This window comes from Pseudophryne corroboree, chromosome 4 (assembly GCF_028390025.1).
Source record: "Pseudophryne corroboree isolate aPseCor3 chromosome 4, aPseCor3.hap2, whole genome shotgun sequence".
Classification (NCBI taxonomy): domain Eukaryota; kingdom Metazoa; phylum Chordata; class Amphibia; order Anura; family Myobatrachidae; genus Pseudophryne; species Pseudophryne corroboree.
In genome coordinates, this window is record NC_086447.1 from 222,397,607 (window position 1) to 222,422,285 (window position 24,679).

Consider the following 24,679-nt stretch of genomic DNA (forward strand, 5'->3'; position numbering starts at 1 on the left):
TCAGCATGTTCACTTCCTTCACCAACTTGTTATGGAGCTCAACAGAGGCCACTGGGAAGCCATGATCTTCTACGACTACAAGAGTGGTCTGCGACAGCAGAAGAGTTTTGATGGACTGCAAGCTGCTTTTGAGGAGGAAGCACCGTCCTCAGCCACCGTGTTTGAGTGGTTTGCAGAATTTCAGTGTGGGAAAAGGTCCCTGGAAGACAAAGAGTACTGCATCCGATCTAGATCTGCCATCACTGAGGACAACATTGCTGCTGTGAGGGACATAGTTGAGATGGACACCAGCGTGACTGCGTCCCAGAGTAGAAGGAGGCTTGGTAACTTGGTGCTGTAACATGCTGGCCAGGTTTTATGGCGGTCACTCAAACTCAGTCTGGGAGATCATCAGTGGTAATGAATCCTGTATCTACAGTTTTGAACCAAGACTAAACAAGTCGGCCCAGTGGACCCCAGTTGGAGGTGCGCCGCCACAGAAGTTCCAATGTGAGCGTAGCATGGCCAAGCATATGGTAGCAGTTTTTGTGGCCAAGACTGGTCATGTAGCTACCATACCACTCATGCAGCAGTGCACCATCACTGGGAACCGGTACACCAACCAATGACTGCTGCACGTGCTGGAAGCCATTTCCATGCGCCGTTCAAGAACTCACACTCATGGTGCCCTTCTTCATCGCAACAATGTACATCAGGAAAGTTGCAGATTTTCTGGCCCATGAACGCATCCATTAGCTTGGTCATCCACTATACAGTCCATACCTGGTCCCCTGCGACTTCTTGTGTTCCCACAAATCAAGTGCAAGATGCATGAGAATAATTTAGAAGATATACCAGCTTCAGTTTGGTCCAGTTGCTTTACCAAGTCATTTGAGCGCATGCTACTTTGCATAAACTCCTCTGACGAATACTTAAAAAAAATAATTTCCACTTTGTTTATATATATATAATACTTTTTGTGCATCAGAAAACTCATTGTACACCCAATGTATATGGACCAATTCTGGCAACAACCTGGTTGTTAGATGAAGCTACAGATGGCTCAGAATATGAGAAGTTTAATTATAGCCACCCTATATGTCTTCTTGTCAATAGTTTGCAGAAACACTTTGGTTGACCTTAAAGCATTACATTTCCCATCATGTCAGGTTTATTTTATTTGAATATAAATGTATTTTTTGTATTTTAATTGCTTCTCTTTGATTGAATATTAACTTGTAAAGCATAGTGAATAAAACTGATGGTAATAAATGTATATAATGTGTAGAAAAAGGGATTTTTTTACTGCAACTGTTCATTAATAAAAATAAGGACTCACAGGGACAAATCTTTAAACTAGGGGGTTTAGGCGGGCCGGTAACCATGAGAATATGAGGTTCACATTAGGTAATTAGGTTATATACTGTTACAGTTGTCTATGCTTACTCTACTCTCATTGTCAGTCTAACTAGGCAGATGGATTTTTACTACTCGCTCTCAATATATGTAAGTGGTTCCACAAAGAGATGTATCCTAACAAATTCCCAATTTGATTCTGTAAACAAAAATCTGTTAGGACAATTGACCATTTGCTCCCAAACACCGGAAAGTAGACAAAAATGGTCATTCAAATTGGTTAAATCAGGATGATTTAACCAATTATCCAAACAACTGTTTTTGTCCGTTTTCCGGATTCTGGGAGCAAATGGTTGATTGTAATTTGCTCCCAGACATTAACAGATATTTGTTCCAAAAAGCCCGATTGGACAGACTGGGGCTATTCAATTGTTGGAGAGATTACTTTAGTTAATGGGCATCTATCAGAGCTATTCAAATGTTGCTCCGATCAGACACTCATTAGGCTTATCAGGCACATTTCAGCTTGCACCTCCGGAGGCTGCGATCTGAAATGTTTAAAAAGTTGGCTGTTTGGGTGACCAAACAGGACTTTTCCCCCGTCTCACCCATTAGTTTACCGCTTTATGCGGTTAAATCCTGTCTAACTGGGTGCATCAAGCGCGATAATTAAAGGGCGCCCAGAACAATTGAATAGCAACAATGGGCGCCCTTTAATTATCGCTAAAGAACAAACATTTGAATATCCCCCATAACCTTATAGTGTGTATCCAGCTTTAGACTAGTATTCCGTAAACCCCACAATCTTATTTCTACATAGGTACATGATATCCACACAGTTACATTACAAAGTGGCATGACATCCATGCTGCTACATTACATAATAGCATGACTTCCACGCAATTACATACATAATGGTATGACAACTACGCAGCTATGTTACAAACGGGTACATTTACTAAGCAGTGATAAGAGCGGAGAAGTGAGCCAGTGGAGAAGTTGCCCATGGCAACCAATGAGCACTGAAGTAACATCTATAATTTGCATACTATAAAATGATATAGAGCTGCTGATTGGTTGATGTGAAAATTTCTCCACTGGCTCGCTTCTACGTTCTTATCACTGCTTAGTAAATGTACCCCATAGTAGCATGACTTCCATGCAGTTACATACATAATGGTATGACTAGAGATGAGCGCCTGAAATTTTTCGGGTTTTGTGTTTTGGTTTTGGGTTCGGTTCCGCGGCCGTGTTTTGGGTTCGACCGCGTTTTGGCAAAACCTCACAGAATTTTTTTTGTCGGATTCGGGTGTGTTTTGGATTCGGGTGTTTTTTTCAAAAAACCCTAAAAAACAGCTTAAATCATAGAATTTGGGGGTAATGTTGATCCCAAAGTATTATTAACCTCAAAAAACATAATTTACACTCATTTTCAGCCTATTCTGAACACATCACACCTCACAATATTATTTTTAGTCCTAAAATTTGCACCGAGGTCGCTGTGTGAGTAAGATAAGCGACCCTAGTGGCCGACACAAACACCGGGCCCATCTAGGAGTGGCACTGCAGTGTCACGCAGGATGTCCCTTCCAAAAAACCCTCCCCAAACAGCACATGACGCAAAGAAAAAAAGAGGCGCAATGAGGTAGCTGACTGTGTGAGAAAGATAAGCGACCCTAGTGGCCGACACAAACACCGGGCCCATCTAGGAGTGGCACTGCAGTGTCACGCAGGATGTCCCTTCCAAAAAACCCTCCCCAATCAGCACATGATGCAAAGAAAAAGAAAAGAAAAAAGAGGTGCAAGATGGAATTATCCTTGGGCCCTCCCACCCACCCTTATGTTGTATAAACAAAACAGGACATGCACACTTTAACCAACCCATCATTTCAGTGACAGGGTCTGCCACACGACTGTGACTGATATGACGGGTTGGTTTGGACCCCCCCCAAAAAAGAAGCAATTAATCTCTCCTTGCACAAACTGGCTCTACAGAGGCAAGATGTCCACCTCATCTTCACCCTCCGATATATCACCGTGTACATCCCCCTCCTCACAGATTATCAATTCGTCCCCACTGGAATCCACCATCTCAGCTCCCTGTGTACTTTGTGGAGGCAATTGCTGCTGGTCAATGTCTCCGCGGAGGAATTGATTATAATTCATTTTAATGAACATCATCTTCTCCACATTTTCTGGATGTAACCTCGTACGCCGATTGCTGACAAGGTGAGCGGCGGCACTAAACACTCTTTCGGAGTACACACTTGTGGGAGGGCAACTTAGGTAGAATAAAGCCAGTTTGTGCAAGGGCCTCCAAATTGCCTCTTTTTCCTGCCAGTATAAGTACGGACTGTGTGACGTGCCTACTTGGATGCGGTCACTCATATAATCCTCCACCATTCTATCAATGTTGAGAGAATCATATGCAGTGACAGTAGACGACATGTCCGTAATCGTTGTCAGGTCCTTCAGTCCGGACCAGATGTCAGCATCAGCAGTCGCTCCAGACTGCCCTGCATCACCGCCAGCGGGTGGGCTCGGAATTCTGAGCCTTTTCCTCGCACCCCCAGTTGCGGGAGAATGTGAAGGAGGAGATGTTGACAGGTCGCGTTCCGCTTGACTTGACAATTTTGTCACCAGCAGGTCTTTCAACCCCAGCAGACCTGTGTCTGCCGGAAAGAGAGATCCAAGGTAGGCTTTAAATCTAGGATCGAGCACGGTGGCCAAAATGTAGTGCTCTGATTTCAACAGATTGACCACCCGTGAATCCTTGTTAAGCGAATTAAGGGCTGCATCCACAAGTCCCACATGCCTAGCGGAATCGCTCCGTGTTAGCTCCTTCTTCAATGCCTCCAGCTTCTTCTGCAAAAGCCTGATGAGGGGAATGACCTGACTCAGGCTGGCAGTGTCTGAACTGACTTCACGTGTGGCAAGTTCAAAGGGCATCAGAACCTTGCACAACGTTGAAATCATTCTCCACTGCACTTGAGACAGGTGCATTCCATCTCCTATATCGTGCTCAATTGTATAGGCTTGAATGGCCTTTTGCTGCTCCTCCAACCTCTGAAGCATATAGAGGGTTGAATTCCACCTCGTTACCACTTCTTGCTTCAGATGATGGCAGGGCAGGTTCAGTAGTTTTTGGTGGTGCTCCAGTCTTCTGTACGTGGTGCCTGTACGCCGAAAGTGTCCCGCAATTTTTCTGGCCACCGACAGCATCTCTTGCACGCCCCTGTCGTTTTTTAAAAAATTCTGCACCACCAAATTCAAGGTATGTGCAAAACATGGGACGTGCTGGAATTTGCCCATATTTAATGCACACACAATATTGCTGGCGTTGTCCGATGCCACAAATCCACAGGAGAGTCCAATTGGGGTAAGCCATTCCGCGATGATCTTCCTCAGTTGCCGTAAGAGGTTTTCAGCTGTGTGCGTATTCTGGAAAGCGGTGATACAAAGCGTAGCCTGCCTAGGAAAGAGTTGGCGTTTGCGAGATGCTGCTACTGGTGCCGCCGCTGCTGTTCTTGCGGCGGGAGTCCATACATCTACCCAGTGGGCTGTCACAGTCATATAGTCCTGACCCTGCCCTGCTCCACTTGTCCACATGTCCGTGGTTAAGTGGACATTGGGTACAACTGCATTTTTTAGGACACTGGTGAGTCTTTTTCTGACGTCCGTGTACATTCTCGGTATCGCCTGCCTAGAGAAGTGGAACCTAGATGGTATTTGGTAACGGGGGCACACTGCCTCAATAAATTGTCTAGTTCCCTGTGAACTAACGGCGGATACCGGACGCACGTCTAACACCAACATAGTTGTCAAGGACTCAGTTATCCGCTTTGCAGTAGGATGACTGCTGTGATATTTCATCTTCCTCGCAAAGGACTGTTGAACAGTCAATTGCTTACTGGAAGTAGTGCAAGTGGGCTTACGACTTCCCCTCTGGGATGACCATCGACTCCCAGCGGCAACAACAGCAGCGCCAGCAGCAGTAGGCGTTACACGCAAGGATGCATCGGAGGAATCACAGGCAGGAGAGGACTCGTCAGACTTGCCAGTGACATGGCCTGCAGGACTATTGGCATTCCTGGGGAAGGAGGAAATTGACACTGAGGGAGTTGGTGGGGTGGTTTGCGTGAGCTTGGTTACAAGAGGAAGGGATTTACTGGTCAGTGGACTGCTTCCGCTGTCACCCAAAGTTTTTGAACTTGTCACTGACTTATTATGAATGCGCTGCAGGTGACGTATAAGGGAGGATGTTCCGAGGTGGTTAACGTCCTTACCCCTACTTATTACAGCTTGACAAAGGGAACACACGGCTTGACACCTGTTGTCCGCATTTCTGGTGAAATACCTCCACACCGAAGAGCTGATTTTTTTGGTATTTTCACCTGGCATGTCAACGGCCATATTCCTCCCACGGACAACAGGTGTCTCCCCGGGTGCCTGACTTAAACAAACCACCTCACCATCAGAATCCTCCTGGTCAATTTCCTCCCCAGCGCCAGCAACACCCATATCCTCCTCATCCTGGTGTACTTCAACACTGACATCTTCAATCTGACTATCAGGAACTGGACTGCGGGTGCTCCTTCCAGCACTTGCAGGGGGCATGCAAATAGTGGAAGGCGCATGCTCTTCACGTCCAGTGTTGGGAAGGTCAGGCATCGCAAACGACACAATTGGACTCTCCTTGTGGATTTGGGATTTCAAAGAACGCACAGTTCTTTGCGGTGCTTTTGCCAGCTTGAGTCTTTTCAGTTTTCTAGCGAGAGGCTGAGTGCTTCCATCCTCATGTGAAGCTGAACCACTAGCCATGAACATAGGCCAGGGCCTCAGCCGTTCCTTGCCACTCCGTGTGGTAAATGGCATATTGGCAAGTTTACGCTTCTCCTCCGACAATTTTATTTTAGGTTTTGGAGTCCTTTTTTTTCTGATATTTGGTGTTTTGGATTTGACATGCTCTGTACTATGACATTGGGCATCGGCCTTGGCAGACGACGTTGCTGGCATTTCATCGTCTCGGCCATGACTAGTGGCAGCAGCTTCAGCACGAGGTGGAAGTGGATCTTGATCTTTCCCTAATTTTGGAACCTCAACTTTTTTGTTCTCCATATTTTATAGGCAGAACTAAAAGGCACCTCAGGTAAACAATGGAGATGGATGGATTGGATACTAGTATACAATTATGGACGGACTGCCACGGTTAGGTGGTATAAAAAAACCACGGTTAGGTGGTATATATTATAATAATAATACAATTATGGATGGACGGACTGCCTGCCGACTGCCGACACAGAGGTAGCCACAGCCGTGAACTACCGCACTGTACACTGGTTGATAAAGAGATAGTAGTATACTCGTAACAACTAGTATGACACTATGACGACGGTATAAAGAAAGAAAAAAAAATACCACAGTTAGGTGGTATATATTATAATAATAATACAATTATGGATGGACGGACTGCCTGCCGACTGCCGACACAGAGGTAGCCACAGCCGTGAACTACCGCACTGTACACTGGTTGATAAAGAGATAGTAGTATACTCGTAACAACTAGTATGACACTATGACGACGGTATAAAGAATGAAAAAAAAACCACGGTTAGGTGGTATATATTATAATAATAATACAATTATGGATGGACGGACTGCCTGCCGAGTGCCGACACAGAGGTAGCCACAGCCGTGAACTACCGCACTGTACACTGGTTGATAAAGAGATAGTAGTATACTCGTAACAACTAGTATGACACTATGACGACGGTATAAAGAATGAAAAAAAAACCACGGTTAGGTGGTATATATTATAATAATAATACAATTATGGATGGACGGACTGCCTGCCGACTGCCGACACAGAGGTAGCCACAGCCGTGAACTACCGCACTGTACACTGGTTGATAAAGAGATAGTAGTATACTCGTAACAACTAGTATGACACTATGACGGTATAAAGAATGAAAAAAAAACCACGGTTAGGTGGTATATATTATAATAATAATACAATTATGGATGGACGGACTGCCTGCCGACTGCCGACACAGAGGTAGCCACAGCCGTGAACTACCGCACTGTACACTGGTTGATAAAGAGATAGTAGTATACTCGTAACAACTAGTATGACACTATGACGACGGTATAAAGAATGAAAAAAAAACCACGGTTAGGTGGTATATATTATAATAATAATACAATTATGGATGGACGGACTGCCTGCCGACTGCCGACACAGAGGTAGCCACAGCCGTGAACTACCGCACTGTACACTGGTTGATAAAGAGATAGTAGTATACTCGTAACAACTAGTATGACACTATGACGACGGTATAAAGAAAGAAAAAAAAATACCACAGTTAGGTGGTATATATTATAATAATAATACAATTATGGATGGACGGACTGCCTACCGACTGCCGACACAGAGGTAGCCACAGCCGTGAACTACCGCACTGTACACTGGTTGATAAAGAGATAGTAGTATACTCGTAACAACTAGTATGACACTATGACGACGGTATAAAGAAAGAAAAAAAAATACCACAGTTAGGTGGTATATATTATAATAATAATACAATTATGGATGGACGGACTGCCTGCCGACTGCCGACACAGAGGTAGCCACAGCCGTGAACTACCGCACTGTACACTGGTTGATAAAGAGATAGTAGTATACTCGTAACAACTAGTATGACACTATGACGACGGTATAAAGAATGAAAAAAAAACCACGGTTAGGTGGTATATATTATAATAATAATACAATTATGGATGGACGGACTGCCTGCCGACTGCCGACACAGAGGTAGCCACAGCCGTGAACTACCGCACTGTACACTGGTTGATAAAGAGATAGTAGTATACTCGTAACAACTAGTATGACACTATGACGACGGTATAAAGAATGAAAAAAAAACCACGGTTAGGTGGTATATATTATAATAATAATACAATTATGGATGGACGGACTGCCTGCCGACTGCCGACACAGAGGTAGCCACAGCCGTGAACTACCGCACTGTACACTGGTTGATAAAGAGATAGTAGTATACTCGTAACAACTAGTATGACACTATGACGGTATAAAGAATGAAAAAAAAAACACGGTTAGGTGGTATATATTATAATAATAATACAATTATGGATGGACGGACTGCCTGCCGACTGCCGACACAGAGGTAGCCACAGCCGTGAACTACCGCACTGTACACTGGTTGATAAAGAGATAGTAGTATACTCGTAACAACTAGTATGACACTATGACGACGGTATAAAGAAAGAAAAAAAAATACCACGGTTAGGTGGTATATATTGTAATACAATTATGGATGGACGGACTGCCTGCCGAGTTCCGACTGCCGACACAGAGGTAGCCACAGCCGTGAACTACCGCACTGTACTGTGTCTGCTGCTAATATAGACTGGTTGATAAAGAGATAGTATACAATACATACAACAATATACTACTATACTGGTGGTCAGGCACTGGTCACCACTAGTCACACTGGCAGTGGCACTCCTGCAGCAAAAGTGTGCACTGTTTAATTTTAAATTAATATAATATTATGTACTCCTGGGGGCTCCTGCTATAACAACCTGCAGTGCTCCCCAGTCTCCCCCACAATTATTATAAGCTTTGCCTTTTATACATTGATGTGCAGCACACTGGGCTGAGCTGAGTGCACACAGACTGAGTCACACTGTGTGACTGGCTGCTGCTGTGTATCGTTTTTTTTCAGGCAGAGAACGGATATAGCAGAGAACGGATATATTATATTAAAATAAATAAAAGTTAACTAACAACAACTGCACTGGTCACTGTGGTAAACTCTGTCTGACTCTGCACAATCTCTCTCTCTCTTCTAATCTAATTTCTAATGGAGAGGACGCCAGCCACGTCCTCTCCCTATCAATCTCAATGCACGTGTGAAAATGGCGGCGACGCGCGGCTCCTTATATAGAATCCGAGTCTCGCGAGAATCCGACAGCGTCATGATGACGTTCGGGCGCGCTCGGGTTAACCGAGCAAGGCGGGAGGATCCGAGTCTGCTCGGACCCGTAAAAAAAACATGAAGTTCGTGCGGGTTCGGTTTCAGAGAAACCGAACCCGCTCATCTCTAGGTATGACGTCCATGTAGCTACGTTACATAGTAGCATGATTTAGTTACATACATATGGTATGACATCCACGCAGCTATACTACATAGTGGCACGGCATCCACGCAGCTACGTTACATAGTGACATGGCATACACAAAGCTACAATATATAGTGGCAAGAGATGCACAGTGCTATTGAAAGACAGACCTGATACAGTATATTGCCAAAGAACAATGAAATAAAAACACAAAAGACTGCTGCGTACAGTATCTCTGAACATAAATACTATAGTTCTCATTTCTAAAAATCATCTCTAGGAGTATTCTGAAATCAATAGTAATTGATGAAAAATGCACAATTACACATATTACGGACAAATCGAACTGCTACTGTTTATACAGATAGCTCCGTCTTTTATGTAAAAAGCTCAGCTTGAATAAGAGAAGGCCTGTAAATAAAGTACTGAAATTCCCAAGTATTGAAAGTAGCCCTGAAATGAGGTATTAAAGATGCTCTTAATGTGATCGAGTCATACATGCAAGGTTTAAGCATAATTTCTCATCTTACTGCAAAGGAAACTGATTTTCAACAGCTACATAGACTTGATTGCTTCTCAGAAAGTCTCATATAGTTCAAATTACCGTCAACACTTGTAATGTACTGTATGTCATGATCTAGAACATGGTTCATGTTTTGCAGGTCACCTGTAGATTTTTCAAATGTGACAGTTGGTGATACACAGTGCAGCTGCTGGGTGACATGGAAAACGTGAACCGTGTGGGGTCCTGAGGACCGAGTTTGAGAACCACTGATCTAGAGATATCATATAGAATTTTTTTTTATGTTTCAAATACAAAAAAAGGATGATGTCAGGAGTTGCCATAAACACAAAACACAGCGTCAAACTGCTTCCTCCACAGTAGATGTAGATTTAGGCTGTTTTGAGTTATAGACGCTATCAAAGAGTGAGTATTTCAGTGTTGCAAATCTAATTTTGCCTTCCTAAGCATCTTGCTTCCAGATGATGTATTCTTTGCAATTGTGTTGGTTGTCTTGGCTCAGACCCCTGTAAAGTCTGTGCGGCTCACTGATATATGGAAATCTCAAATTGAAACTGATGAGCCAGTTAAGTTGATTCTTTTGGCCGTAAAATGAAAATTCGCCATGCACATATTATCTTCTGACGATGTAATTTACAGAGGGGATAGGCATTGAATAGGCAATGCTTACACAGAAGCAATGTTGTAAATACAGACATCACAAATACTAAAATGTCCTTTATAACTTCAAGGTCATTTTCTACTTTCCTGAGTGTAAATAGTATATAGCAGGAGAAGCAAAGCAGTTCAATAGAGACATATGTCATATAGTTTGTGTATTTATTAATTCGTAACAGTAACTGATGTTTCAGTTGGGCAGCATGGCAGCACTATGGTAAGCGTTTCTTCCTCACAGCTCTGGGGTGATGAATTTGATTCCTAACCAGGATAAGGTGTGGAGTTTGTATGCTCTCCTCTTGAATGCATGACTTTCCTCCCTTATCCCAAAAACATACTGGTAGGTTAATTGTCTACTTACTAAAATGTTCTCTAGTGTGTCAGGGATTAATGTTTAGTGTGTCAGGGATTAATGTTTAGTGTGTCAGGGATTAATGTTAATGACAAATATTTCCAAAGTACAGTGCTACGTAACAGGTGACGCTATATCAATAAATAAATAATAAGAATGTTTCTAAACTTTACATTTGTAATTTGCTTCATATTACTTTATCCCGGTGTGTTTTATTTTCCTTGATCATTATAAACTCCATAAGAAAAAGGTTGCAGGTGCACAATTCAAACATTACCAATTTATTAATAATAATCATTGCAATAAAATTTTGCATTTTAAGCGAGGGTCTTCACATAGTTATGACCATAAGTCATACTTGCCTACCTGACCCTCTCCATGAGGGAGGAAATACTCTGTTCCTGGACTTTCCTGGTAATGTATGATTGCCATCACCTGTGGCGAAACACCTTTCTTATCAATTAACTAGCTCACCACAGGTGATGGCAATCATACATTACCCAGAAAGTCCAGGAACAGAGCATTTTCTCCCTCATGGAGAGGGTCAGGTAGGCAAGTATGCCATAAGTAACGGCTTGCCCACCACGTCCAGGTGACCTCATTAGTCAGGCAAGTCCCTAACATTTTGGGGAGTACAAATATAGGGTGTGGGACCCCCCAAAAATGAAGCAGCTGAGTGACCCCCGGGCAGCACAAAAGTGAAAAAATATATAGTGAAAAAGTGAAAATATTGTAGGTTAGTGAGGGAGGCTGCTGAAAAGAGCAGGGGTAAATTAGTGAGAGATAAAGAAGTGAGAGGTAAAGTGGTGAGAGGTAAAGTAGTGAAAAGTGAAGGAAGGAATTGAATTACATTGAAACAAAACACACGATAGGGATGAAAGCAAATATGAAAATAAGTGTTAATATGTGTTGCTCCTGAGGCAAAACAGCCACAACAGTCCAGGGGGACCCACACCCCGGAAATGCACCCCCATCTGATAATCCTGTCCTATATATTGGTTTTAATTAGGTTCCTGACATTTCTTAGACTGCATGCAGAGCAAGGTGAGTCCTGCACAAATGTATATTGGATTATCAGATGGGGGTGCATTTCTGGGGTGTGGGTCCCCCTGGACTGTTGTGGCTGTTTTGCCTCAGGAGCAACACATATTAACACTTATTTTCATATTTACTTTCATCCCTATCGTGTGTTTTGTTTCAATGTAATAAATTTCCTTCCTTCACTTTTCACTACTTTACCTCTCACCACTTTACCTCTCACTACTTTATCTCTCACTAATTTACCCCTGCTCTTTTCAGCAGCCTCCCTCACTAACCTATTTTCACTTTTTCACTATATATTTTTTCACTTTTGTGTTGCCCTGGGGTCACTCAGCTGCTTCATTTTTGGGGGGTCCCGCACCCTAGATTTGTACCCCCCAAAATGTTAGGGACTTGCCCGACTAATGAGGTCACGTGGACATGGTGGGCAAGCCGTTACTTATGGCCATAACTATGCGAAGAACCTCGCTTAAAATGCAAAATTTTATTGCAAAGATTATTATTAATAAATTGGTAATGTCTGAATTGTGCACCTGCAACCTTTTTCTTTGTATGCAGTTCTAATGAAAGGTCTCAAAGGGTCACACCTCTCATTACCGGTGTGCACCCAAGGACCCCTCCCCTCATTATAAATTCCTCATGGAACACCTATAACATGAGTCATGTGACACAAGGGACTTAGAGGGAGTCACATTGCTGCTCTTCAGATATAAGCAATGACATCAGTACTGTTGCTGAAGCAACAATCTATAATCCACTGGCGAGATATACTGTATTACTATGTATTCACTTTGAATTAATGTTTAGACTTTCAGTATGAATTAAGTATAATGCCCTGATGTTTTCGTTTACACTCATCAGGAGACACTTCTTGTGTTTGTAGAAGTGCAACAGTATTAAGTGTCTTCTGCAGTGTGAGACAGCAGGAGTCATCACAAGCTGTAAGGTCACAGACCAACATCAGCACTTATCTGCCTGTGAGAACTGAGAAGCCAGGGATTTTAGGATACTGATGTTGATCAGCGTTGGGAAATCAGCAATAAATGGCTCTGTAGAAGAGAAACATTAGTAAGCGGTATGACAAAAAGGCAGAGAAAGGTTTCTTACCTTGCCACCCCGGTTTGCACACTGGTTTTACATCCACTTTCACAGTGACCTCTTCTGCTGTGTGTTTCTGGCCGCAGTCATAGGCAGTAACTTTAATCTCATATTGGCGCTGCTTATCATAGCTTAGCTTCTCTGTGTTCCTGATGTTACCTTGAAGAAGAAAAACAACAACACAATAATTATTTATAATTCGCCTCACTACTTCTGTAATGTTGTGTTGATCAGATATATTACTTTATGATATCCTATGTAGTGTAGATAGTTCAGACATGCTATACTGTACACTACTTAATCATAATGCTGATCAAACTATAAAGGCAAGGCCGTAGCTACCATAGGTGCAGGTAGTGCAGCTGCTATGGGGCCCAGAGGGGAGAGGGAATGCTCCCATTTATTGAACTTGCAACTTATATTACAATATTTACAATATAATATAATACAATACAATACAAAACAATACAATACAATAAATAATAGTAGATCACATCATGAAACATAATATAACATAAATTAAATGCAGTCCGCAACATACCAAGAAAAAACATCAAAATAAATAAATATGTACAAAAAAACAAAACTTCATATTATTATCCCAGTATTTACACATTTTGTAAAGGAAAACTGAGCAAAGCTTTTTAGACCTATGCAAAACCTGTTCCATCAAATAGCAATATCACAAAAATCTATGGGATGTGGAAGGATAGAAAAAGTTCCAGCTAGACTTAGAAAAAGGATTTCGGCCACCCACTCAAGGGAGTTTCAGGTGGCCCCACCAATTGGACCACTTGACAGCATCCACCCTTTTCCTGTCTAGAACCATCATCCTCTCCACCTCGTGCAGAATCAAATCCACCACCACTTCACAAGGAAGGATTTTATTGTTTAGGGAAACTTGACACCGTGCCATCCATGTGTGATATCTAACTACTAAACTGACTAAATAAATTGTGGTCAAATTAAATACACCATATCTTTTAAATGCTGTATATGCCCACTCTGGGTAACTAAGCTCCGAAGGCACGGGATACCCAAAGCTCCTGAAACTCTCTTGTAAACGGTTACATTAAAAGGGCACTTCATCAAGAAATGGTCCATTGTCTCCACCTCCCCTAAATATTCATCCTTTGGACAACCACGATCATTGGCATTTCTCCACATCATGTTTCCCTTCATGTAAAGATTCCCATGGAAAGAAAGCCAAGCAATGTCTCTAAACTTCAATGGTATCCTCTATGAATTTATGAGAGCCAATCAAGCAGAAGCAACATCACCTGGGCAGTCTCTTAGTTACAGCGGAACATGAAAGTGGGTTCGCAAAATCCTCTCCTCCAACTCCTTTCTAGAAAGGCTTTTGACTTCACCCACTTCACCCTTTGTCACCTTCAAACTGTGGACAACGTAACTCGGAAGGTACCCTTTCTGAATCTGAGGATTCATCACTTGGTCATCACCTAACCAAAGTTTGAGAAAGGGGTACACCCAGACCCACTTGCCCACCGAGGAGGAGTTTCAAACAATAAACTCCCAAAACTGAGTTTTAAAAAAAGTTGTAACAAAAAAGACAACAGGGTTGATCATGCCAGCCCCCCCGTCTTTCCTCAACTTGTAAGTAATACCTCTCTTGATTAGATTCATCCTGTTTCCCCAAAATAAAAGGAAAAACAAGGAGTTCACTCTGACCCATAAAGATTGAGGCAAAAAGCACATACAGCTGACATATAAAAAGAATGGGATCAGGTAAGTTTTGCACAAGTCCACCCTTTCCCTGAAAGAGAATTTACATCTCTTCCAGCACTCCACTTTCTTGACAGCATTCTTCATACACCTCAAACAATTTAGAGTGGCCTAATCGCCATGGTCAAAACAAATACCTTGAATCTTTATCTAAGGACTGGCCCGGAGGAGGCTGCCCGGAAGAGGAAATTTTTCCCCTTCCTCCCCCAACCAGATAGCTTCACATTTCTCTTGGTTTACCGTAGAGCATGAGGCTACAGAGCATTCACAGATGAGCTCTTCCACATCACGTGCCTCTGCCACTGATGACAGAACCACTGTGACATCATCTGTGTAAACCACCATCTTAAAAGGGAACACCATGTCCCGCTGCACCCCTCCCACTGTACCATTCTCTACCCTCCTTATGAAGGGGTCAATCACAAATACATACAGAAGGGTTCTCAGGGGACAACCCTGACGAACTCCAGAGCTCACCTCAAAAGCAGGGCCCACCCAACCGTTAACAAGCGGGAAGCTTTCGGTCTGACTGTATATTGTTCTGAGCCAATTCACCACCCTGACTGGAAAACCATACCTTTCAAGTAGGGCCCATAGGTACTCATGGATTACTCGGTCAAAAGCCTTAGACTGATCTAAAGCCAGCAAGTATTCTCCCCATTTCTCAGCATGGCACTGCTCTATGGCCTCCCGGACACCAAGGACAGCATTAAAAGTGCTTCGGCCCTTCACCGTACAGTGCTGAGAGGGGTAAAGCAGTTGTTCTGAAAATTCTGACAATCTGTTGAAAAGTACTTTTGACAAAATCTTTTTATCTGTATTGAGAAGGGCAATGGGGTGCCAGTTCTCAATACAAGATGGATCTTTCCCCTTTGACAGTAATATGAGGTAATATGAGGGCAGATATCCTCATAGAAGGAGGGAAGGTTCCCTCACCCAGGCACTCATTATATACTTCTACTAGGCGAGGAATCAAGAGGTCTGCAAATACTTGATAAAACACAGATGTTAAACCATCTGGGCCTGGGCATTTCTTACAATTTAATTTATCAACTGGCATCTTAACTTCCTCTGCAGTCATATCCCTGCCCAAGGTTTCAATCGAGGCATCTGGATTAGAAAGTCCAGGCTGCTCAGACAAAAGATCGGAGTAATAGGATCTAATGACTCCCAAGATGCCTTCCTGATCCTCACGAAGAACACCCTGTTTGTCATAAAGACCCCTTACCTCCTTCATCTCAACTGATCTTCCACAATTCTGTTAAGGATCAGGCTAGTGGTATTTGCCAAAATCCCTCTTCAAAATCAAAGAATCCAGCTGGTTATACTGATATTCCTTCATCTGAGCCTTCACTCTGGAGATTTCCCCACTATCTCCACACTCAGAAATCAAGAAATCTAATATACTTCTCAAACTCTGGTAGATATTTCACTTTATCAAGTTCTTTTTTGCTACCAACCTCTTGAAGAATCTCTAAGTTCTCTTTTTAATTTCTTCCCACCACTCAGATCTACTCCATCCAGCCTCCAAACATGTTTCCTGAGATTGAAAGAAGTCTCTAAAGGATTGTCTAATCTTTTCCTCTTTTAGGAGCTCAGAATTCAGTTGCCATAGGCCCCGCCCCTTCTGAGCAGCTTCTGAGGCATTCAAAATGACAGAGAAAAACTTGATCAGAGAACTCTACTGGCTTTACCTCTGGAGGCAAAGTTTTTGAGGTCTCTAATAAAAAACCTATCTCTCCTAGATCTATGACTACCACTACCACTAAAGAAAGTGTAACCTGTGAGGTCTGGAGAATGGTGAACGTGCACATCCACCAAACCTGCCTGTCTAATCATACTAACTAAAAAATTAGAGTCATAGCCCAGGGCTGTCTTTGAACCTCCCCTGTCTTTTGGCCCAATCTGCTGAGCTGTAAAAAGGAATGGTTTTATTTCCCTGAAGAGATGTTTCATGTCCCATTTTGACTGTGGCCCATAAATATTAATGAGCCTCAGGTCATGTCCCCTCAGGTTGACATCTAAGATCATACACCTACCAGCCTGTAGTTCTATAACCCTGTGCACGGTTACCATGCCAGTAAGAAGCACTGCCACCCCACTGTACTGCTGGGCTGCAAGAGACCAGTAGGAAGGCCCACGCCTCAAATCCTTTTTCGCCTTGTGGAGGATGTCCAACCTACTAATTCTAATATCTTGTAAAAACAAAAAATCAATCTCAACTGTATTGAAAAAATCAAAGGCCATAAAACGAGTTCGCTCAGAAACTACGGAAGCCACATTGATGATGGCTCATTGTACGGGTTGGGGATCCATTTGTCATTGGGTTATAGAAGCAGGACCCTGCTAACTTTTCCTTTACATTCTTCCCAAACACCTTACTTGAAGACCTAGATCATCTAGTATCTTTCCATTTGAGAGAGGTTTCCCCCTTCCCATGGCACCCTGCATGCCATCACCATTGCATGAATTTTGGGACAGGCCACCCTTACTTTGTGAGGGTCCAGGATCTGGTGGTTTGCGCTCTGACCTAGGTGTCAAACCTGGAACCCCCAACAGATCACCTGCAGGGGCCCCTCTTGGTGAAATTACTGAACCTGAGGAATCTATCTCAATCTCTTCCTGCTCCTCTACCTGTGGTGTTTCCTCTATTACCATCTCCTGAACAAGGCAGTCCTTAGAATCTCCAGTCACCGCTTCATCCCCTAAATCTGTGCCTACTGAATCCCACTCTAATCCTTCTTCTCCATTACTCTCCCTACATGTTTCCTTCTTACTGAAGCTTTCTCCCCCTGCTTTGCCTTCCTCTTACTAACCTTGGAGACAAAAACTAAATCTTTACCATTTATTACTACCCCGTCTCCTGTAATTCATCAGTGGAAAAGGCATCAAATCTATTGGAGAGGACTAATTCATCAATGTCAACCTTCTTTTTACTCTTCCCTCTATTTTCCTTTTGAAATGTATCTGTCTTCCATTTTTTTTAGCAGCCCTGGTTTGAACACCTACAAAGACAATTTCCTTTACTGGACCATCTTTCTCTTTCCTTGCAGCTTCCTCCCTCTGTTCTCGTTCATTCTCCATATTAAGGCTTGCCCTTGGGCAACGACTGTAAGGGTGACCATCCTCCCCACATAAGTTACATTTAACATGTCCAACTTTTCCACAGAGTGTGCATTTGGTGACATTATATTCGCCACTCAAGTGGCGAAAATCTCCACATCTGAAGCAGGTGCATGCCTGCCAAGGGTAGAAGCACTGGACTCAGTCTCGACTGATATGGGCCGCAGGGGGAATATGCAAGAAACCTTTATCCGTACTTTTTAACAGAACCATAGCAGACCATGCACCTCCCCAGACTCCTATTGTGAAACCAACCTTTATTAAGTTAGATTGTACAGTGCAGAATCTGGACAGCCAGAACAAAATGTCCTGGGCAGGAATGAACTTATTTTGAACTAATATTGTTATTTTAACCTTATCCTGCTTGGTCACTAAATTAATTCTATAGTTGCTATATGGTGCTTGGGATCTGCATACCTGCCACTTCATCCAAAAGGTCTGTAAGCCTTGATAGTATAGGAAGCTCACATCGAAGTCAGGTGCTTTGACTGGATGGATACAGGCATACAGATCCGAAGTATGGAAGCCCAGGCTGAAAATCATCTCTAAAAAGATCTCTATTGTTGGGACTTCACCTCTCCCTGCTCATTTAAATTGCAATAGATTTCTCTTCTTAGTAATTTGACCAGAAGTAAGTGCTGTTGGGGGTACCTTTGCATTCACCATGCTAGCATAGGACCTTGTGCCCGGAACAGTTTGCTTATTTGCATCATCATTATTACTTACATATTTAGACACATTGGGGTAAATTTACTAAGGTGGGAGATTTTTAGAACTGGTGATGTTGCCCATAGCAACCAATCAGATTATATCTATTATCTGCTAGAAGCAGCTAGATAAATGGTAAGTAGAATCTGATTGGTTGCCATGGGCAACATCACCAGTTCTAAAAATATCCCACCTTTTTAAATTTACCCCATTATCTACATTTGTAACTTCACGTCTCCTTTTTTTAATACTGATTAATTCAGCTGCAGCTTTTAACCTGGCTGGAGCATCCAACTGGCCATACACAGCCTGAATCACTTCTTTACTGCCCCTCAGACAAAGTGTTTCTCTCTAAGACCGGCATCCCTTGCTCAGTGTTACAAGGTTGCTCTAAGTTACTATCAGTGTGAGAAGATTATGTATAATGTTAGAAACAGTCTCCTCAGTTTTGTCTGCTAACCCATCACATGCTGAGGCACTGCTGCTGGGGAAATCTGCATACACTCATTAACAAATGCTGTAGGGAAATCATAAGTAGCAGAGACACCCTGAGCTGGACAAGACAGTGTAACTTTTATGGTGACCTCTGCATTGTCTGCTACCAGAAGGACTGACACTCTCAGTTGTTGCTTCTCCCTGCAGCTCAGCAGACATCTGCACATGGGATGATGAGCTGGAATCACTTTCAAGTGCACAGACAGCCTCTATACACTTGCTGGAAATACTGGCCACAGGTAACAGCTGAGCTCCATCATAATCAGGTAACCCCTTCACTGCTGCCTGCATCTGCTTCTCCTTTCTCTCCAGCCGCTTCTCCTTTAATTTGCAGGGTTTTAACCCTTTCCAGGGTTGAAGAGTTTCAATTGACTCCTTTAGCACAGTTATTTCCCACTTGTAGCAGGTATTTCTTTTTTCTTTTTATCAGCAATTCTAGACTATTTACACCTGGCTTCTTTCTGCAGGTCTTCTATAGAGAAGCTGTCAAAGGACTCTTCCTCCTCCTCCTCTTCTTCATCCCTGGTGTCACCTGGGGACCCAGGTACATTCTCCAAGGAATCTAAAGGCTTCACCTCCCCCCCTCTTCACTCCCCACTGGCCAGACAGCAGCTGCTGCCACTCCAGCCTGCATTACTTCATGCAGGGTAGTACTTGGGTACAGTTTGGGGGTATCCAACTGTGGCTCCAGCTGCCCTGCTGGAGCCGTGCCAGCAGGGCAGGTAGCTTTCACTACTGCTCCATCCTTTGTTCCATCACACAGGAGAGCACTCTGCGGCATAGGGAGGGATAGCTGCGACTGTTTCTTTACTGAAGCCATGCTGGGTGTTGCTGCTGACTCTCAAGCTGCTCGTTCTGCTTCCTGATACACCAGACTGGCCAGTCGCACAAGTTGTCTGGACACCAGTAGTTTTGGTTCTGGGTACTTTAGAACCAGTACCACAGGGTGAGTGCTGGGAGCCCTGTCCCCCAGGAGGATCCATCCCCCTGGGGAAAACCTGCAGGGAATACCCCTGCAAGCACTGGATGCAACTTCAGTTTCTCAAGCTCACCGAACACACTCTTTACTCTCACCTCAAACAGTACAGACTAGAGAGTCTTGGTCTCTGCCTACACACCTGTCTGTGCTACAAGTGCCCAGAGCTGAGAGGGGCCACCTTCCCTGTCACAGTTACATGTGTTATATACATTTTTCACCATTGGGTGGCATGTAGGGATTCTTTCAAACTTTTTCCTTGGAGCTTGCAATATATCTGTGATTCATAAAAGAAACTAGGGCACTATCATGGGGCAAAACATTAAAAAAGGCACTACTATGGTTCAGAAAATGAACTAAGGCACTATTATAAGGCATAAAATTAACAACTGCTGCAGAGAAGTATCTCTCTAGAAGCATGGGGACAGGAGCCCTTCAAAATGTTGCTATAGGGCCCACAAAGTTCTGGCTACGCCCTTGTATAGAGGTGTTTTTTTTTAATTGTCATCTTTGTGCCTCTCTATGTACTGTATTCTTTTACTTTTTGTAATTTTAAGCTTGTCCTATGCATCATTCAAAATTAAGAGGATACACTTTGGGGTAGATACAGAGATGTAAAATGGGAATAAGTTACTAAAAAGAAACATTCTCACAAAAAAAGTGTATTTCACCTTTTAGACACACTGGAGCTGCATGCGCAACTGCATAGGTAGCATATTACCACCTCTCTATAGCAGGAATTAAAGATACACCTCCTAAGAGGTACATTCCATCCATGTATGGCCAGCATAAACATACCCTCACTGATCCTCTGTTAGGTTCCTGGTGCTCAGAACAAGGGAGATGTTATGAAGTGAGTCCAGAGCACCAGGACGTAATGCTGGGAAAGGGGGAATGGAAAGGGAATAGCCCCTGGTGCCCTATCTCCGTTGTCTCGCCCGTGCTGTCAGTACACTCTTGCGAGACTATGGTTGCTTGAGCCCATGGCAGCCGCGTTTGAAGGGCGGATTACGTCTGCCCAACTTCGATGCCCCCTCAGGTCTTAATGAGAGACAAAGAGTGTACCGAGACAGGGTGATAACAAGGGGCCCTCTAACTGAAACAACCAAAGCCAGGGGCTACTAACTAGCCTAAAACTAAATGTATGTGCGGCTTGCCGCCAAAGGAAAAGAACAACAAAGGAAATGCTGACCACACGCCGACACAATACTCTTGTGTCCCGGCGGTGACAGCATAAGCAGAACCCTCTGCAAAACACCAGTGACAGAAATAATAATGGAAAACAGCGGCCTAGGCCGACGGACGCGGCAGAGCCGCTACTCACGGAACCGGCACGAATACTGGCAAACGGACAGGAACTCCCAATGCTGCTGACACAGACTCTCAGAACTGGAGGACAGGCAGAATCCCAAACGACAGACCGGTGGACACCAAGAAGCCAGAAACTTGACCAGGCACAGGCAAAGGCACTGGACCTAAGTACAGGAACACTTCACGGCAGGACACGGGATCAGACACAGGAATCGACACAGGGACTGACACAGGAATCGACACAGGAAGCAGGTCGACAGACACTGCTACACAGGAGCTCAGGAATTAGCAGGAACAAGCTCAGAACTCAAGCAGACTGGAAACCAAGAAATATCACCAGCGTCTGTGAATAGCACTGAGCCAGCATATAACAGAGAGGCCTAATTAATAATCTCATGCAGCTGCCCTGTTGCATGACTCCAAACTGACAAGATGCAATTAGCAGCCAGGTGAGGCTGAACACATGAGCACAAGCTGCAATTACACAGACTCACCAGCAGCAGCAACCAAGAGTACTCTTAAACAGAGCAACGGGAAATCCTGGCCTGCGAAACAACTTATAAACATAAAATAGGAATGAACCACTACCTGTGGTTCATAACAGTATCTCCTCCTTAAGGGTGAGTTCCGAGCACCCCATGACACCCACGGGGAACATGAACAGAAGAATAACATAAAATACCTAACTGACATGCAAAACAGGAATGAGCCACAGCCGTGGCTCCTAACAGTACCCCCCCCCTTGAGGAGGGGTCAAAATACAGACTATCCAAAACAAGGGATACAAAAAAAAACCTGACACACTGGTCTAACAGACACGAAAACAGAAACAAGCTGCAACCACAGCTTGTAACAGTGCCCTCCCCCTGACGGTGGCCACTGGACACAAGATAAGGAAAAAAAAATCTTTTTTTTCTTTTTTTTTATCAAGGTAAGAGTCAAAAAATTATTTATGTTTCTTCTTCTTCTTTTTACAAAGCTCTTTAGGTCTGACCAAGGTAATTCCCCAAACATTGTCTGAACTGATGGTACCACCCAGCAAGGCTGCGTTCAAATCAGAGACAGGTTTCTTACCCTTGGGAGCTGAACTTTCTGGCAAAGTACTATTATTAGAAGAAGAAGAAGTCAGAAAAGCACATCCTGCAGTCAAAACAACGGGCTGGGACTCTTGTGCCGAGTTTACAGTATTTGGTGGACTCTCAGCAGACAAGACGGGTGACTTAGAGGAACCTGAACCAATTTCTTTGGAACCATATCTTTTAATAATTGCATCACTGAATGCTGGGGGATCCTGAAGAATGGGATCTTCAGCTTTCATTAGGCTGGTCGCCCACTCAAAAGGCTCTCCTCTAAAAGAATAAATCAGATAAAGCACAAGGTTCTCTGAAGTGATGCCCAGAAATGGTCTAGACAACATAATAATGTAATAGTGTTTGTAAAGCGCCAGAAATTGGGCTAAGTCCCCATCAAAGATTATGGATGTTGAGATATCATAGTCAGGATCTGTTTCCTTCCTATCTGACTGACTGGAGTGCTTTGCTAGGACCTGGTCACTATTGACCTTACTCGAGGCTGAGACTCTCTGAACCCCACCCGGGGCAGTGACTTTCTGAACCCCACCCGGGGCAGTGACTTTCTGAACCCCACCCGGGGCAGTGACTTTCTGAACCCCACCCGGGGCAGTGACTTTCGGGAACCCCGCTGGGGCAGTGGCCTCCGGGAACCCGGCTGGGGCAGTGGCCTCCGGGAACCCGGCTGGGGCAGTGGCCTCCGGGAACCCCGCTGGGGCAGTGGCCTCCGGGAACCCCGCTGGGGCAGTGGCCTCCGGGAACTCCGCTGGGGTCAGCACCTCGGATTCTTTTACTGGGACCGAGCCGTCGGCCTCCCCCACTGGGACCGAGCCATCGGCCTCCCTCTCTGAGTCGATAATTATCGAAACTTCTCCCGGGACTATGACTTCCGGGACTTTTGCTGAAGCTATAACCTTCAGCACCTCCACTAATGCTACGCCTCTTAAGTTCTTTCCTGGGGAGGCGACCTCTAGACCCTTCTTAGAGGCTGCGTCTCTCGAGACCCCACTTGGGGATATTACTTCAAATATCCCTTCTGGGGTTTTGCTTCTCGAGTTCCCTTCTAGAACTATGGTTTTAGATACCCTTTCTGGGGTTGCGCTCTTCAAGTCCCTACCTGGGGTAACAGCTTCTGAGACCCCTTCTGGTATGGAAACCTGAGCTATAATATTTGATGTCCCTCTATAAGCTACAGCATCGGGTACCGCTCCAGCGCTCTGGGCATCGGGTACCGTTCCAGCACTCTGGGCATCGGGCACCGCTCCAGCACTCTGGGCATCGGGCACCGCTCCAGCACTCTGGGCATCGGGCACCGCTCCAGCACTCTGGGCATTGGGTACCGCACCAAGATCCTGAGCATCGGGCACCTCTCCAGGACCCTGGGCAATGGGCACCACTCCAGGACCCTGGGCATCGGGCATCACTCCAGGAACCTGGGCATCGGGCACCACTCCAGGCACCTGGGCATCGGGCACCACTCCAGGAACCTGGGCATCGGGCACCACTCCAGGAACCTGAGCATCGGGCACCACTCCAGGGGCTTGCAACGCTGCTTCAACAGGAACCTCAAGAGAGGAGAGAAACATTCTCTTTTGATTCCTGAATCTATAATGGGGCTCCCTTGCCCAAGGACCCCAATTATAGGACAGAGAGCTTTTTAGTGTTGGTTGTGTGACAAGTACCTCTGCCACAGTAGAGACAGGAGTAGGTCTTGTATCCTGACTCAACTTGGCCAGAGGGCAAGACTCGTCATCACACTTTGGCTTGTGCAACTCACAGGTCTGCAGATAGTGGCCTAAACCCCCACAATATAGGCATAAGTTTAAGTTTCTGCGACGCAGACTCTCCTCTTCTGAGAGCCTGGGCCGCAGAAAACTTTTAAACCTTTTCTCTTCAATTAAACCAGAGGATTCTCTTGTCACCATACTGTGAACAAGAGTCTCTTTAGAGATAGATGTACTCTCAACGACTTCTGGCAAGATGAGCAAGATTTTAGTCAGAAGGTTTTGCAGTTGCTTTAAGGATTGCTGCAAAACTTCTAGTCGCTCTGGTCTCAAAGCACTGAAAGCAGAGTTCAGGGCTGAGAGAGATGCCTGCAGGGCTTG

At 44.3% G+C, this 24,679-nt stretch overlaps 1 protein-coding gene across 1 annotated transcript in view; it reads right to left on the bottom strand.

The window, feature by feature from the left end:
- CLSTN2 (calsyntenin 2) overlaps positions 1–24,679 on the bottom strand; it is a 1,340,366-nt gene that overhangs the window by 294,737 nt on the left and 1,020,950 nt on the right. The window contains exon 5 of the mRNA XM_063915936.1: positions 13,158–13,307. Within this exon, the coding sequence (XP_063772006.1) occupies positions 13,158–13,307 (150 nt within the window). The remainder of the gene's footprint in view (positions 1–13,157; positions 13,308–24,679) is intronic.